Source organism: Akanthomyces muscarius, chromosome 2 (assembly GCF_028009165.1).
Source record: "Akanthomyces muscarius strain Ve6 chromosome 2, whole genome shotgun sequence".
Classification (NCBI taxonomy): Eukaryota; Fungi; Ascomycota; class Sordariomycetes; order Hypocreales; family Cordycipitaceae; genus Akanthomyces; species Akanthomyces muscarius.
The window spans coordinates 4,212,166-4,224,462 of NC_079242.1; the positions used below are offsets into that span (position 1 = coordinate 4,212,166).

Consider the following 12,297-nt stretch of genomic DNA (forward strand, 5'->3'; position numbering starts at 1 on the left):
GATAGACACATCAAGGTACCTAAGTAGCTACCTAGACACTAAAATAGACATCATAGCTAGGTAGGTAGCCAAGCAGTCAAGGCAATACTAGTATTTACTAATTATAGTGTTTATGCGGCAAACATGTTGATGCCAGGGTGCGGCCGCTACAGTGGGCTTACAGTGATTCGCCCTAGACACGGCCCGTTGGAAGGTACAACGGTACCTACCTACCTAGGTAGGTACCCAGAGGTTGCTAGGTGCCTACCTAGGTACCTACTGAACCTTTTATTTTTAGCTACCTAGGCAGGTGCGGTGCTGTTTCTTTCGCCAGCCAGCTTCGCAGCAGGTTACTGGCTACCACTACCTAGATACCTACCTACCTGCAGCTGCCCAATCCCAGCTACGCGTTTCTCGGACCTGGGCCTACACAAGTCCAGCCCCTGGCTTGCGAAGCACCAAACTCCACTCGACAGAATATACTGCCACTGCGACGGCTTTACCCAATTGCTCTGATTGAGACCATCTCGCAGTCAAGCCTTGGAACTTCGTTATTTCACCCCTTACTGCTTTGACCTGTCTATTGGACAAGCTACGGCGCCACCAGAATCCTCACTTGAGGCTTTCGCGCTGCCTAGCATGCTTGAGGCCTGATCTACTCGATTCCACGTCGCCCCAGCCGGACGGCCACCCGGGACCTTTGCGCGCTCTACCATGCATGGCGATTCTCACCATGCCTTTTCTACGCCGTCGTGGCAACCTGGCCAGTGAGTCTGATACACGGCAGCAAGATCCTATATCGAGGAGCGGCAAAGATGCCGAGATGTCCACTGCTGCCGCGCGTTCAGATGGAAAGGCGACAGACCTTAACGACCAAGCCGCCGCCACAACACCCCGCGACTCGACTACCAGCCGGCCTGATACGTCCCACAATCATGATGACCTCAGCAGACAGAAGCGTTTCTCCGTTCTGAGATTCAGGAACGCGTCTGATTCCCAGCTATCCCTAAAAGCGAAACAGCAAGCGGAACAATTGCCCCCCCTACCTTCAAGTACTTGACATTCGCCATGCCACCTGCGTGTTTGTTTTCTTCGCTAACGTAAGACCAGCTCCCGCCATCATTACCACCGCACCGACCAACGATTTCAACGGCCCTCGCAAAGTCAAATCGCGGATGAGCTTGGCTGCTGCCAGGTTTCGTCGCTCCAATGACATCCCCCGAGATAGTGACCAGCAAAGCCGACCGAAGAGCCAGAAGCAGGCTAGGAAGTCGTTCAACGATGTCAGAGGGCGGCCTACCACGGCAACCATAGATGAACCACAGTCTCCGCCTTTAGAATCGCGAACTTCGACTGCGTCCAATGGAACATCCCTGACTACTCCAGCTTATCGCCAGTCCGAGTCCTCAAGGTCTGATGCCAGTTCCACTGACAATGCCTTTCTGTCAAGTCCCAACACCACTCCGAAGAAGACGCCAGCATCTTCCATCTTCCGGTTAAAAAGAATGAGGAAAACACCAGATTCTCTTTTCCCTCTAGCACACTTGCCACAAAAGAGCAAGGGCGGGGTCGTTGCGCAGTCGGCATCCTCGTTGAACGTGGCCGCCACACCCCGCCCAGCTTCTTCGCAAAGTGCCACGACCCCCAAAGCGAACCTTGACGGCACAGATAGCAGGCAAGGCTCGCAAACTTCAACAATTGCTGCCCTGCAGACAGCGGCAGGCCGCTCTGGGCAGTCATCACCCACCAGGACCAGTGTGTTGCGCGGGCGTTCCTCTACCATGAGCTCGCTAGGACGCAATTCTACTGACGACCACCTCACACTCCCGCAAGCCGGGACATCAACAGGTCGAAAGAGCTTTGGAGACCTGTTGGGTATAAGCCGTCTTCGTCAAAACTCGGACCTCGCACGTCAAGGCACTCTTACTCCATTAACACCCGGCTCCGTCCCTTCAAATCATAATTCGTTTCAGCTGAGCCGCGAGACTGTAACTTTACCCGACAGAAAGAATGACGAGTCCGCAACCAAGTACTTGGAACGCCTGGAAGCCGATGTCCCTCGCGGCATTCTTGCGGCAAGCTTGGCCAAAAGTACGGATCTTTTTCTCAGCACAGTCTTGCGGAGCTACATGAGACGCTTCAGTTTCTTCGGTGACCCCATGGACATGGCCTTGAGGAAGCTTCTCATGCAGGCTGAGCTTCCAAAGGAAACGCAGCAAATCGACCGATTTTTGCAGGCCTTTGCAAACAGATACCATGAATGCAACCCAGGCATTTACTCTTCCCCCGACCAAGCATACTTCATCGCATTTTCGCTGCTTATTCTTCACACCGATGTATTCAACAAGAATAACAAACATAAGATGCAAAAGTCGGATTATATCAAAAATACTCGCGGAGAGGGCATCTTTGACGATATCCTGGAGTGCTTCTACGACAATATATCATACACTCCGTTCATTCACGTTGAGGATGATTTAGACTTGGGTACCGAACGAAATGCGACTATAAAGTCGAAGCGAAAGCCTCTTATTCCCGGACCAGGCGGCGATACCGCTGTTCGCGCAGCAAAGGAGCCTATCGACCCGTACACACTCATTTTCGAAGGTAATCTTGACCCTCTACGACCGAACTGGAAAGATGCAATGTGCTTGGAAGACCACTTCAATTACCTCGGTACAGCAACCTCCTTAAATATGAACGATCTACAGAAGACCTTCTTTCGCACAGGTGTCCTGCAAATTGTATCGCCCAGATCTCGTCCCGACGCATTTATGTCTGAGAAGACCGCTACCAATCCCCAAGAGGCTCAGCAAGGTATTGTCGACATCAAAATCACGAAAGTCGGCTTGCTCTGGCGCAAGGACGCCAAAAAAAGAAAAACTCGTTCGCCTTGGCAAGAATGGGGCGCCATCCTCACCGGCGCTCAGCTGTACTTTTTTCGCAATACAAGCTGGGTAAAAGGTCTAATGCACCAATATGAAAATCACATCAAGGCTGGCCATGACGAAGTCCCTATCATTTTCAACCCTCCGCTTTCTGAGTTCAAGCCGGATGTATTAATGTCCACGCATGGCGCAGTCGCCTTGCTGGATACGACATACAAAAAGCATAAGAATGCATTCATCTATGTGCGGCAAGAGGGGCTCGATGAGGTGCTCCTCGCCGACAATGAAGATGAGCTGAATGACTGGCTGGCCAAGTTAAACTACGCTGCTGCCTTTAGGACATCGGGCGTGAAAATGCGCGGCATTGTCGGCGGAAACTATGATGGACAAGGCAGGAGAGGCATGAGACGGCTCGATAGCTCCGACGGCATTCAACTCGTCCAGACGCCTACAGGACCCGTCACGATAGCTCGGGGCAAGATCGACCACAAAATGGCTGAAGACATTCAAATTGCACGGCGCAGATACATGCAGGTCCAGATAGCCGAATCGGATCAAAAAGTCGAGGAGGCCCAAAAACAACTCGAAGAGCAGCTACGGAATGCTCGCCATCTTCAAATACTAGCCCCCATCCAGCCGAGGACACGAGACAGTCTGCTGTCTGCTGCGGCTCGCATGAGCGCACAGCTTAAGTGGACTCGCATGCGGATCTGGAAAGAGACTTGCCACCGAGACATCTTGCTCCAAGACTTCAATGAAGAACTCCCAGCATCCCCAGCCTTGTCGACGCCGAACAACAAGCAGGATTTGGAGCAGGCTGGATCCCCAACCCCTAAGCCTCCTGTTGTCAGAACAGAATCGAAAGACAACAAGCATACCACGAACGAAAACGGCCCTGTCACCCCTACAGAACCCTCCATTACTCAGTTCTCCAACCTACAGGGTACCCCGAAGGATGGTGAGGCATCCCAAGAAAACGAGGTTGACGCGGTGTCTTTCACAAGCGCCGCATCGCCGATACGGACCCCGGTCTCAAGCCCCAGGCCAAAGTGGACACGGCCCCAAAGCGAGCAAGAGAGTGTGCGACGCAAGTCAACCAACTTGGACGAGATGGACGCTGAAGAGCAGGATCTACTGAGGCAGGCAGGGCTGCTTGAAAGACGAAGGAGTAAAGCCGCTGATAAAGCAAATACTGCTCTGACCGACTCAACAGATGCACTGGCCGAACGCGACAGACTGGAGAGAACGAAGGTCCGCCGCAGTCTCCAGCGTACTCTTAGGGAGAGTGCTGGCCACCTGTCTCATCACAGAAGCAAGAGAGGGAGAGAGCCTGATTCTACTCGAGCGGAGGATACTGGGAGAGAAAGCATATTATCACGCGGCGCGGGTAGCTTTGTTGTCCACGGCAAGAAGGCTTCAGTCATAAATTTGGGCACTGAAATCCAAAACATGTCCAATGACGACAAGATCGTTGCACTGAAACTTCAGCATCAAGGAGATCAACCACCATCCCCTAGCCTGAGCTATGGAGGCGACGAAGACTTTCATTCTGCAATTGATGCCTCATCAGAAGGCGCTGAATCGCGTGGTCGACGAGAATCTGCAGCAAGCACAAATACAGCCACTGCGCTCAGCTTCAGAGAGCTTCACCGGAAATATTCATCAGCGCAGGCTGCTAGAATTGTTTCCGCTGGCGGACGTCTTGCAATACCATCCGATGGTGAGAGTGAAGTTGCCGTGAGTTTTTCAGACGGGCGGAGATCATCACTACCGCCTATTGAAACCGAATCTGAAGAGGAAGACTTTGAAGTAAACACAAATGGGAAGTCTGTCACAGAAGCGGCGCATGACCCAAAGTTCGAAAATAGCTTGGATAGCGATAGGGCTAGTGAAGAAGCCGAGGAAAAAGATGAGGTCGATTCGAGCCAAGACTTGGCAAAGCTCGCCAGCCGTGCACTGCAAGTGGCAGAGGCATAGATGCAATGCAAATGAGCACCAAGGCTAGGCCTCTGCATCCGAACATGCCGCTCATGCTAGATGCAACGGCACAAGAACAAAAGAGTCACTTGGCGATTTACGTTTGTCTCATTTAGCGAATGTTAGGGAGGCGAAAGAGGGAGAAAGGAGGAGCATGAACATATTCAGCACAGAAGCGTGTCTTTATGGGAACAGTGAAAAATACTATTTGTACTGTTTTATTTAAGCCCCGTTGCGTGTGATCCTAAACTGGTGCAAAGCTGCTACATTAGTGCGTCTTCAGAATCTGTGTATCTGAATTATGTCGCACAGTGCGCGATCTTTTAATGTGCCAAGACACATCTACCGACAAGTGCCCCTGGGCGGGGTTCGGGGTAATGAGAGAAGAGACCAAAACATCATTTCTTGCCCTTCTTCTTCTTCTTGGCCGCACTACCGCCTCCACCACCACCAGATTTCTCAACCTTGACGCCGCCACCGCCAACGAGTCCCAGCGTCTCCTCCTCCTTCACGACGCCTCCCTGCGTCGACTCGGCGGCCTTCTTCTTGCCCTTCTTATTCTTCGGTCGGTACGATGAGCGGTCTCGCAGAGGCAACCAGCGCTCGGGGTCAAGGGCTTTACCCTCTTCGTAGCTCTTTGGTAGGCGGCGTCGACGGCGCTTTGTAGTCAGCTTCTCCGCGGTGTCGGCCGCGGCACGCTTCTTCGTGTTGAACCGACTTGGGGCAGCCACGACACCCGCTTGAAGCAGACTCTTCACGTTGATTCCCTTGACGAGGGACTCTACGGAAGGAAGCTCAGACATGTGCTGGCTAGTCTTATCCGTGTCCACGGCAGCAAGCGACGCAACGAGACCAGCAGAGGCAATGTGGGAGCCCTTATGCTCTGTGAAAAGCTTCTCGAATGCTGATCCTGCCAATTTCAGGTCTTCGGGGTTCGACGAGCGCATAAGTTCGATGCCAGATTCTCTCAACAAGGAGTCTGAGGATGCGGTAGGACGTTTCGTCCAGTGCTTGGCGGCAGTGACAAACTCAGCTTTGGCAGAGTTCTCGTGTCCCTGCGCGCGCATCAAGGACACCGCCAGTGCAACGAGACCGGGGCTGAAGCGAACGTCTCTTGCCGTATCCGTGCCTTCTTTCTCCAGGCGACTAAAGAAGGCTTGGAGGAGCGATAGTGCTGCTCCCTTGCGGCTGAGGCGGAGCTGAAGCTGCACGATGGTGAGAAGAAGACCGACATCCAAAGGTCGCTTAGCCGCAAGAGCCTGTAGCTTTCGAACAGCGGCTCTGTCATCGAGTCCATCGGCCACAGCGGCCGCATTCACGACGGCCATGGCATTGATGCTAGCACTGTTTGTCGGCTGTTCTGACTGCTGAAGAAACGTGTGCGTCTTTTCCTGAACGCCGCTTGCTTTATGCACATCTAGGTCGAGCAGATATGAATTTTGGCGCTCGCGGCTCGACTGGTAGCTGAAAAGCTTGGCATTTTCTGCCTTGACACCTCCAGCACCCATTTTCCTGTGTAGAAGGTACGGGTTTGTCGGCTTTGCTTCAATCGAGAGGCGATTCTGTCGGGCAACAACGATAAAGTCTTCCTCGTCGTCGCTGGATGTGGAGTCAGTACCTGACGAAAAGGCATTGGTCTTGTAGCTTATCATCATACCTTAATGACCCTATCGAACTGTAGAGTTCAAGCGCCTCCTTTAGTTTTCCATCCCGAGCATAAACGTAAGCTTGCTGGAGCCAGATAGGCCGCAGCTCTGCTTCTTTATCCTCTTCTCCCAGGTCGTCAGATGCCTTACAGAGCATGGCTGCGCGTTGAAGTAACTTGCTTGCCTCGCCAAGCTCACCTCTTGCGATGCTGGCGCAGGCAATATTGTAACACAGCTCGAAAGAATCGGGCATGCTGCGAAGCGGCTCAGACGGGGCAGACAGGCCGCTCCATTCGGCCTGCGCGTGCACCGCCTTGAGATTGATGTTGAGATCGTTTTCCTCTTCACCCGCATCGCCATCTAGCAATTGTTCGTAGATTTGGCCGGCTTCGCCGAATCTCTCAGCCCTGTAGGCGACCTGGGCGGCGATATGTTGCAGGCTACGCTGGCGCAGGCCAGCCTTGTTCAATGTCGCTGTGGCTTCTTCCAGTTCTCCCGATTTGTAAAGAGCATAAACCTTCTCTATAACGCACTTGGATTCAAGCGTAGAGCCGCTCTCGGCAAGGAATCGCACGGCATCGTCAAATCGGTCGAGCTTGAGCAGAGCAACAAGTTTGCTGTGCCTGGCGAGGAGGTCGCTCGTGTCGGCCTTTATTGCGAGGTTGGCGGCCTTGAGGACCTCGTCGTGGTCGTCAATCGATGCACCACGCAGCAATGAGCTGAGAGCGGCGGCTGGATCTTGGGGCATGGTTGCTGTACTCAATTCATCGCTTGACGCTGGACGTCTCAGACTTTTCGAGGACCGGTGAGGACAGAGAATTCGGCGCTCGTGGGCGAGATTGGACCTATTGCTTGCACTCAAAGCTGAAAGGCACTTGGTATGAAGGGTTGATTTATTCTTGAGATTTTCTGTGTCCACAGAAGCGAAGACGGTGCGACGTTTTCTCTGGGATGTTCAACTTGCGACCAGCTTTGGTGCTTTTTGGATCGCGGGGTTGAGACCTTGTGGGTGGTGGTGGGGCTGGCGTTGTCGCTCACTGTTGGCCAGCACGCCAGCAAGCGCGCATGTCAAAGTACCCATGCCATTTTCAGGGGGAGGGGGGGACGGGGTATGCATCTACCTAGATCGTTTGGTGGACATTGTGCTTCTACGAGTTTCCTTTCTTCTTTCAGATTTTACCGTCGAGAACAGCTAGAATACCGTATTTTTTATCTCACATCGTAGGGGTATTGACCTCGAATTTTTTTTTACAACGGGGACAGTCGAAATGTCGTTCTATGGCCTACTTTTAAATGGATTCCACCAGCTTCTACTGTTCACGCCGGCTCCATGTCTTTCTCGAGAACGAACAGGATAAGATACATGGGCGTAATTTGATGGGTTACCTTGTTTCCATCGCCTGATCTCGCCGATCTTAGTACTTTCGGAAGACACTGTTCCAACAGAAGAAGAAACGCGAAGACCTTTCTTCGGGCTGGTTCGCCTTGACACTTGACTCAGACCATCGCACAATCCTTCTGCCATTTTCTTCCTCGATCCTCGATTAGAGGTTCTTGAATTGTTTAGTCTCCGGCAGGCATTTCTCTCATCTCTTCGCCGGCCCTTGTTCACTCTGCTCGAGAGGCTTGACATGGTCCTCGTAGCCTCTTTCCTCGCCGACCATGAAAGAGACTGGAGCGACACATAGTCCAGGCGTGACGAGGGATCATCCTTAAATATTTCAAGCACCCTTTTCATAGTTGCCTCAAGCTTTCTAACCAGTTTCCGTAGCGAAAGACGTGATTTTCCTACAGTGCTGTCTGTCAGAACCTAATGAGGCTCGGTTCCAAGCTCTGAAGTTACTTACTGTCACCAACTCGAAAGGCCGTTCCACAATGGGAGAGCTGAGCCGAGTACACACTGTCCACTTGGCTTCTATCGGAGCGGAGTTGGCGACGGAGCTGGCGGGCTGACTGAAGACCTTCCTGGGTTTGGCTTCTCTCATGTCGGCCCAATTTGCGGACCAGCGACATGCATGTGCCGTAGGTGTCCAACAAAATCGCAACCCCTTCGCCGAAATGTCCCATTGCAAGATCCGAAAGATCAATTGTGACGAGGTAGCACCGTGTGAAGATTCGCGGCAGACCTTCAACTAGTTGCTTGGCGGCTAGCGAGCGCACGTGGTTGGCTCACAGCGCTGCAAGTCCATACCTGCGCCTTCTGCCAACGAGAGGGGGCGGAAGTAAATAGGTATATCTGCATTCTAAACCGCTGTCATCTGTCACTATGCTTCGGTGAAAGTCGAATTACATCACAATAATGCACTTAAGCACGGAGGTACCAAAATAAGACGCTGCTTAAGTAGAAGCGCTGACTAGTTATGTCTTCTTTTTCTTGCTATATTTATCATGATATTCTAATCCTCTTGGTTTTCTTGTCCCTTCTATCATTCCTATTCTGCCTATTACTATTATTTCTCATTCTTCCTTCTGTTGACAATAATTCACAGCCAACCGCGGTTGCTTTTGGTACCCCGTGTAAGCTTGGTGCAAGGTGCAGGTGAACGACAGTTGAGCGGGCCTAGCGTTGCGATAGCGCATCCCCAGGTTAGCCTCACACAGTGTGGTGGTTTTGCGACTTTGCATACCAACATTTTCTCAAAGCACATTCGATGCACAACGGCCGTGAGCACTATTTTCGCACACATCCTTTCTATTTGACTTTTCGAGAAAGCGAGACGCTCGTTAACATCATATCCTCAACTCCAAATATCAACATCTGCTCTAAATAGACCTGTTGAAGAATTCCGGCGTGATGGACCTGGATATCGAGATGGGCGATGCCGTCGAGGGCCACCACGATGCTTCAGCCGCGCCTCTTCCCGAAGCAGACGATATTCTGGTAAGACTAAAACATATGAAACACGGCCTCTCCTCAAAACTAACGCTTTCTAAGCAACCTGACGAGGTCGACGAGCCCGGCGAGATTGCGGATGACGAGCCGAAGCCCCACGAAGACGCTACTACGATTGTACCGACCAAGATAAATATACGAGGCGTCGATTCCCTACACACAGATGATATCAAGGCGTACGCCAAGTCTCACTTCGCTCCTGTTGATCGAGTTGAGTGGGTTGATGACACATCCGCAAACCTGGTATTCGGCTCGGACTCGACCGCTCGCGACGCAATCATCGCGCTTAGCTCCATTGCGATTGCCGACGCTACAGCGCTCCCTGCTGGCGAAACACTCCCTGCGAAAGGCGTCGAGGGAAAGCCAGAAATTACACTTCATATCAGATTTGCGGTAGCCAGCGACAAGAAGGAGATGGGCGCGGCTCTCCGTAGCCGTTACTATCTCCTCCACCCAGAGCACGACCCCGAGGAGCGTCGTCGACGACAGCAAGATTCTCGGTCGCGTTACAGAGATAGGGACAGCGGCTACCGCAGGGGAAGCGGCCGCCGCCGGCGCGACTCGGACGAGGAGGTGGAAACATTCGAGGCGAGCATGTACGATGATGCACCACGCCAATCGGCAAAAAGACGCTCTCAATCGGGCGATAGACGGGACTCGTACTCGCGGGAGAATCGTGGCAAGGAACTCTTTGCTGACAGAGCCTCGCGTCGTGATCGATCTGCGTCTCCTGTACGCGACAGCGATGGTGATGCCGCCATGGATAGCATGCATGGTTCATCTCGCAACAGAGACTCCGCGCGGACAGTCAAGCAGCGACTTCGCACAGAGAATGGTTCCAAAGAGCTATTCCCTTCGAAATCTGGTTCGGGAAGTGGCCAACTCGATAGATTGGAGGACGCCATCGGTTCCGCTCACCTTCGGGAGGAAGATATACCCAAGGTTGTTTCTATACCCGGAGGCACCAAAGGTGGCATTTTTAACATCAGGGGCGCTGCAGGCCAGAGTGGTCAACCCAGTGGGGGGTTCAGCATTAAAGGCTCTGCAAATGCTCGCGAGCTGTTCCCTGGCAAGTTGGGTACCGATAATGCGGGCAAGGAGCTATTTGATGGGAGCAGGACAAAACAGAGACAAAAAGCTCAAGATCTCTTTGGTTAGACAGCAGTTGCATAGTGCTGGAACATGGCGAAATCTAACAGAATCTTCCACCAGTCGGGTACATTGGGCATGACGGCTACCAGGGATAAAATACGGTCTTTGGCGTACTAACAGTACTTTTACAAGAATGACAACACTAGATATACCAATTGCTCATACTCAAGTCTCTTTTGTTATACTTCAATTTTGCGAGAACCTACATCGATAGCTGTCATATCTACCACCATTTCTCCGATTTTACACGCGTAGCATCAATCTCGCTGGCCATGTTTGGTGCTGTCAGCATATCAACGAAATAATCAGTCATCGCCGGCGGGCCGCATATATATGTTAGCGTACTATCCTTGCCACCGCCGGCACGGATTTCTGGGAGAATGTCGTCCCTGGTAATTCTTCCAAACCCAATGTTGGCGTCGCTTGTTTTATAGGACGCGCTATCTCTGGCGTGCGACAGCGGTCCAGTGAGAAAAAGCTTCGCTCTGCCCACGACTCGATCTCGACGAATTAGGTCTACGATTCTGTCCCAAAACAATACTTTCCCTAGATCTCCATCTTCGGTAGCCTTTGTGCTGTACAATAATGATACTTCTATGCTCAGTTCACCGTTCTCATCGGCAATATAGCCCAAGATACTCATGAGTGGGTTGATGCCCACCCCGCCAGCGACGAGGACGATACGCCGGATGCCCTCGAGGCCTTCGCTTGGTGGGCAGACAAAGCTTCCACCGAAACGAACGTCTAGATGTCTCCCCATTATTTGGTTCTTCGGCTTCCATAGCCATGCCGCCGCGGGGTTCTCTGGCGCTTCTTGCACGGCCAGCTCAACGTACGGCTCCGAGGCTTGTGCAGCTGCTGACGGCGCAGAGGCTATGGTAAAGCCACCAGGTTTCGGGTCGCCTGGGACAAATGTATCAAGCCACTGTCCGGCAAGAAACTTGACAGGTACCGTATTAAGCATGCGATGCAACTATCAGGAGATTGAACACTCACGTCCGATGGGCCTTCCCGCAACTCGAGTTTCAATAGTCGGATCTTCTTATTGGCATTCTCGACGCCCGCAACTCTCACAGATAGTAATGTCTGCGAACCAGATTAATCATTTTGCGGATTTACATTTTTCTGGGGGGTTTTTGACTCTTCTCATACGTAGTTGCTAAGTGACTCACCTTCTCGCGCGGCTCTGTAGCTGTACGGTCCAAATGTCCCAACTTAGTCGCTGAGCCCTTCATTTCGATGTGACCGGTGTGCGTGGAACAATGTTTGATCAGCTTAACTCCAATCCCTTGCCCGTATCGGACTACAGAATTTGCAGTCAACACTTTATAATAGGTTGTTCTCAAATGAAACATGAACAATGATTAGCTGCCAGAGTGTCTTCGGGCGTTGTTGCTTCTGGATTTTTAGCCTTATGGCCTCCACTCTTTACGAGTGGTTACTCATCATTAGAGTCTACTCACGGCCAAGGGCCATAGAGTAGCCACGTGCATGGCTGGACGTTCTGCACTGCGAAGCGGATATTTTATAGCGTCACTACGTAAAGAGCTGGCCGCTGGAACAAGCAGGGCCATTAATCCACCATTACTATTATTCGTCATTGTCGTGTTTCTACCTATAAATGTTATTATGTCTAGCAAAAAAATCGAAAAGTCATCGGGCGTCTGGAAGCAGTGGCAAGATTGTATGCGTGATGCCACGTCTTTTTGCAGGCATCACTTCATGTCCCCTTTGTCCCGAGTATTGTATTCTCATCTTCCGT

At 51.9% G+C, this 12,297-nt stretch overlaps 4 protein-coding genes across 5 annotated transcripts; 2 read left to right on the plus strand and 2 right to left on the minus strand.

Moving 5' to 3' along the window:
- Nucleotides 1-697: 697 nt before the first annotated feature.
- Nucleotides 698-4,844, plus strand: LMH87_004503 (uncharacterized protein; the record flags this gene model as incomplete). Its single annotated transcript, XM_056195732.1, has 2 exons — nt 698-1,031; nt 1,090-4,844. The coding sequence occupies 2 exons, from the start codon at nt 698-700 to the stop codon at nt 4,842-4,844; spliced, it is 4,089 nt and encodes a 1,362-aa protein (XP_056049332.1).
- A 398-nt stretch (nt 4,845-5,242) lies between these two features.
- Nucleotides 5,243-7,238, minus strand: LMH87_004504 (uncharacterized protein; the record flags this gene model as incomplete). The annotated part of the gene is made up of 2 exons (XM_056195733.1): nt 5,243-6,443; nt 6,502-7,238. The coding sequence occupies 2 exons, from the start codon at nt 7,236-7,238 to the stop codon at nt 5,243-5,245; spliced, it is 1,938 nt and encodes a 645-aa protein (XP_056049333.1).
- A 2,046-nt stretch (nt 7,239-9,284) lies between these two features.
- LMH87_004505 (uncharacterized protein) lies at nt 9,285-10,630 on the plus strand (the record flags this gene model as incomplete). 2 transcript variants are annotated; one of them, XM_056195735.1, is made up of 3 exons in its annotated part: nt 9,285-9,371; nt 9,426-10,536; nt 10,596-10,630. In XM_056195735.1, the coding sequence occupies 3 exons, from the start codon at nt 9,285-9,287 to the stop codon at nt 10,628-10,630; spliced, it is 1,233 nt and encodes a 410-aa protein (XP_056049335.1). The 2 variants fall into 2 exon arrangements, with proteins under 2 accessions (XP_056049335.1, XP_056049334.1); XM_056195734.1 differs by lacking the exon at nt 10,596-10,630 and having other exon boundaries at nt 9,426-10,541.
- Nucleotides 10,631-10,758: 128 nt separating this feature from the next.
- Nucleotides 10,759-11,770, minus strand: LMH87_004506 (uncharacterized protein; the record flags this gene model as incomplete). Its single annotated transcript, XM_056195736.1, has 3 exons — nt 10,759-11,475; nt 11,532-11,621; nt 11,708-11,770. The coding sequence occupies 3 exons, from the start codon at nt 11,768-11,770 to the stop codon at nt 10,759-10,761; spliced, it is 870 nt and encodes a 289-aa protein (XP_056049336.1).
- Between the last annotated feature and the right edge of the window lie 527 nt (nt 11,771-12,297).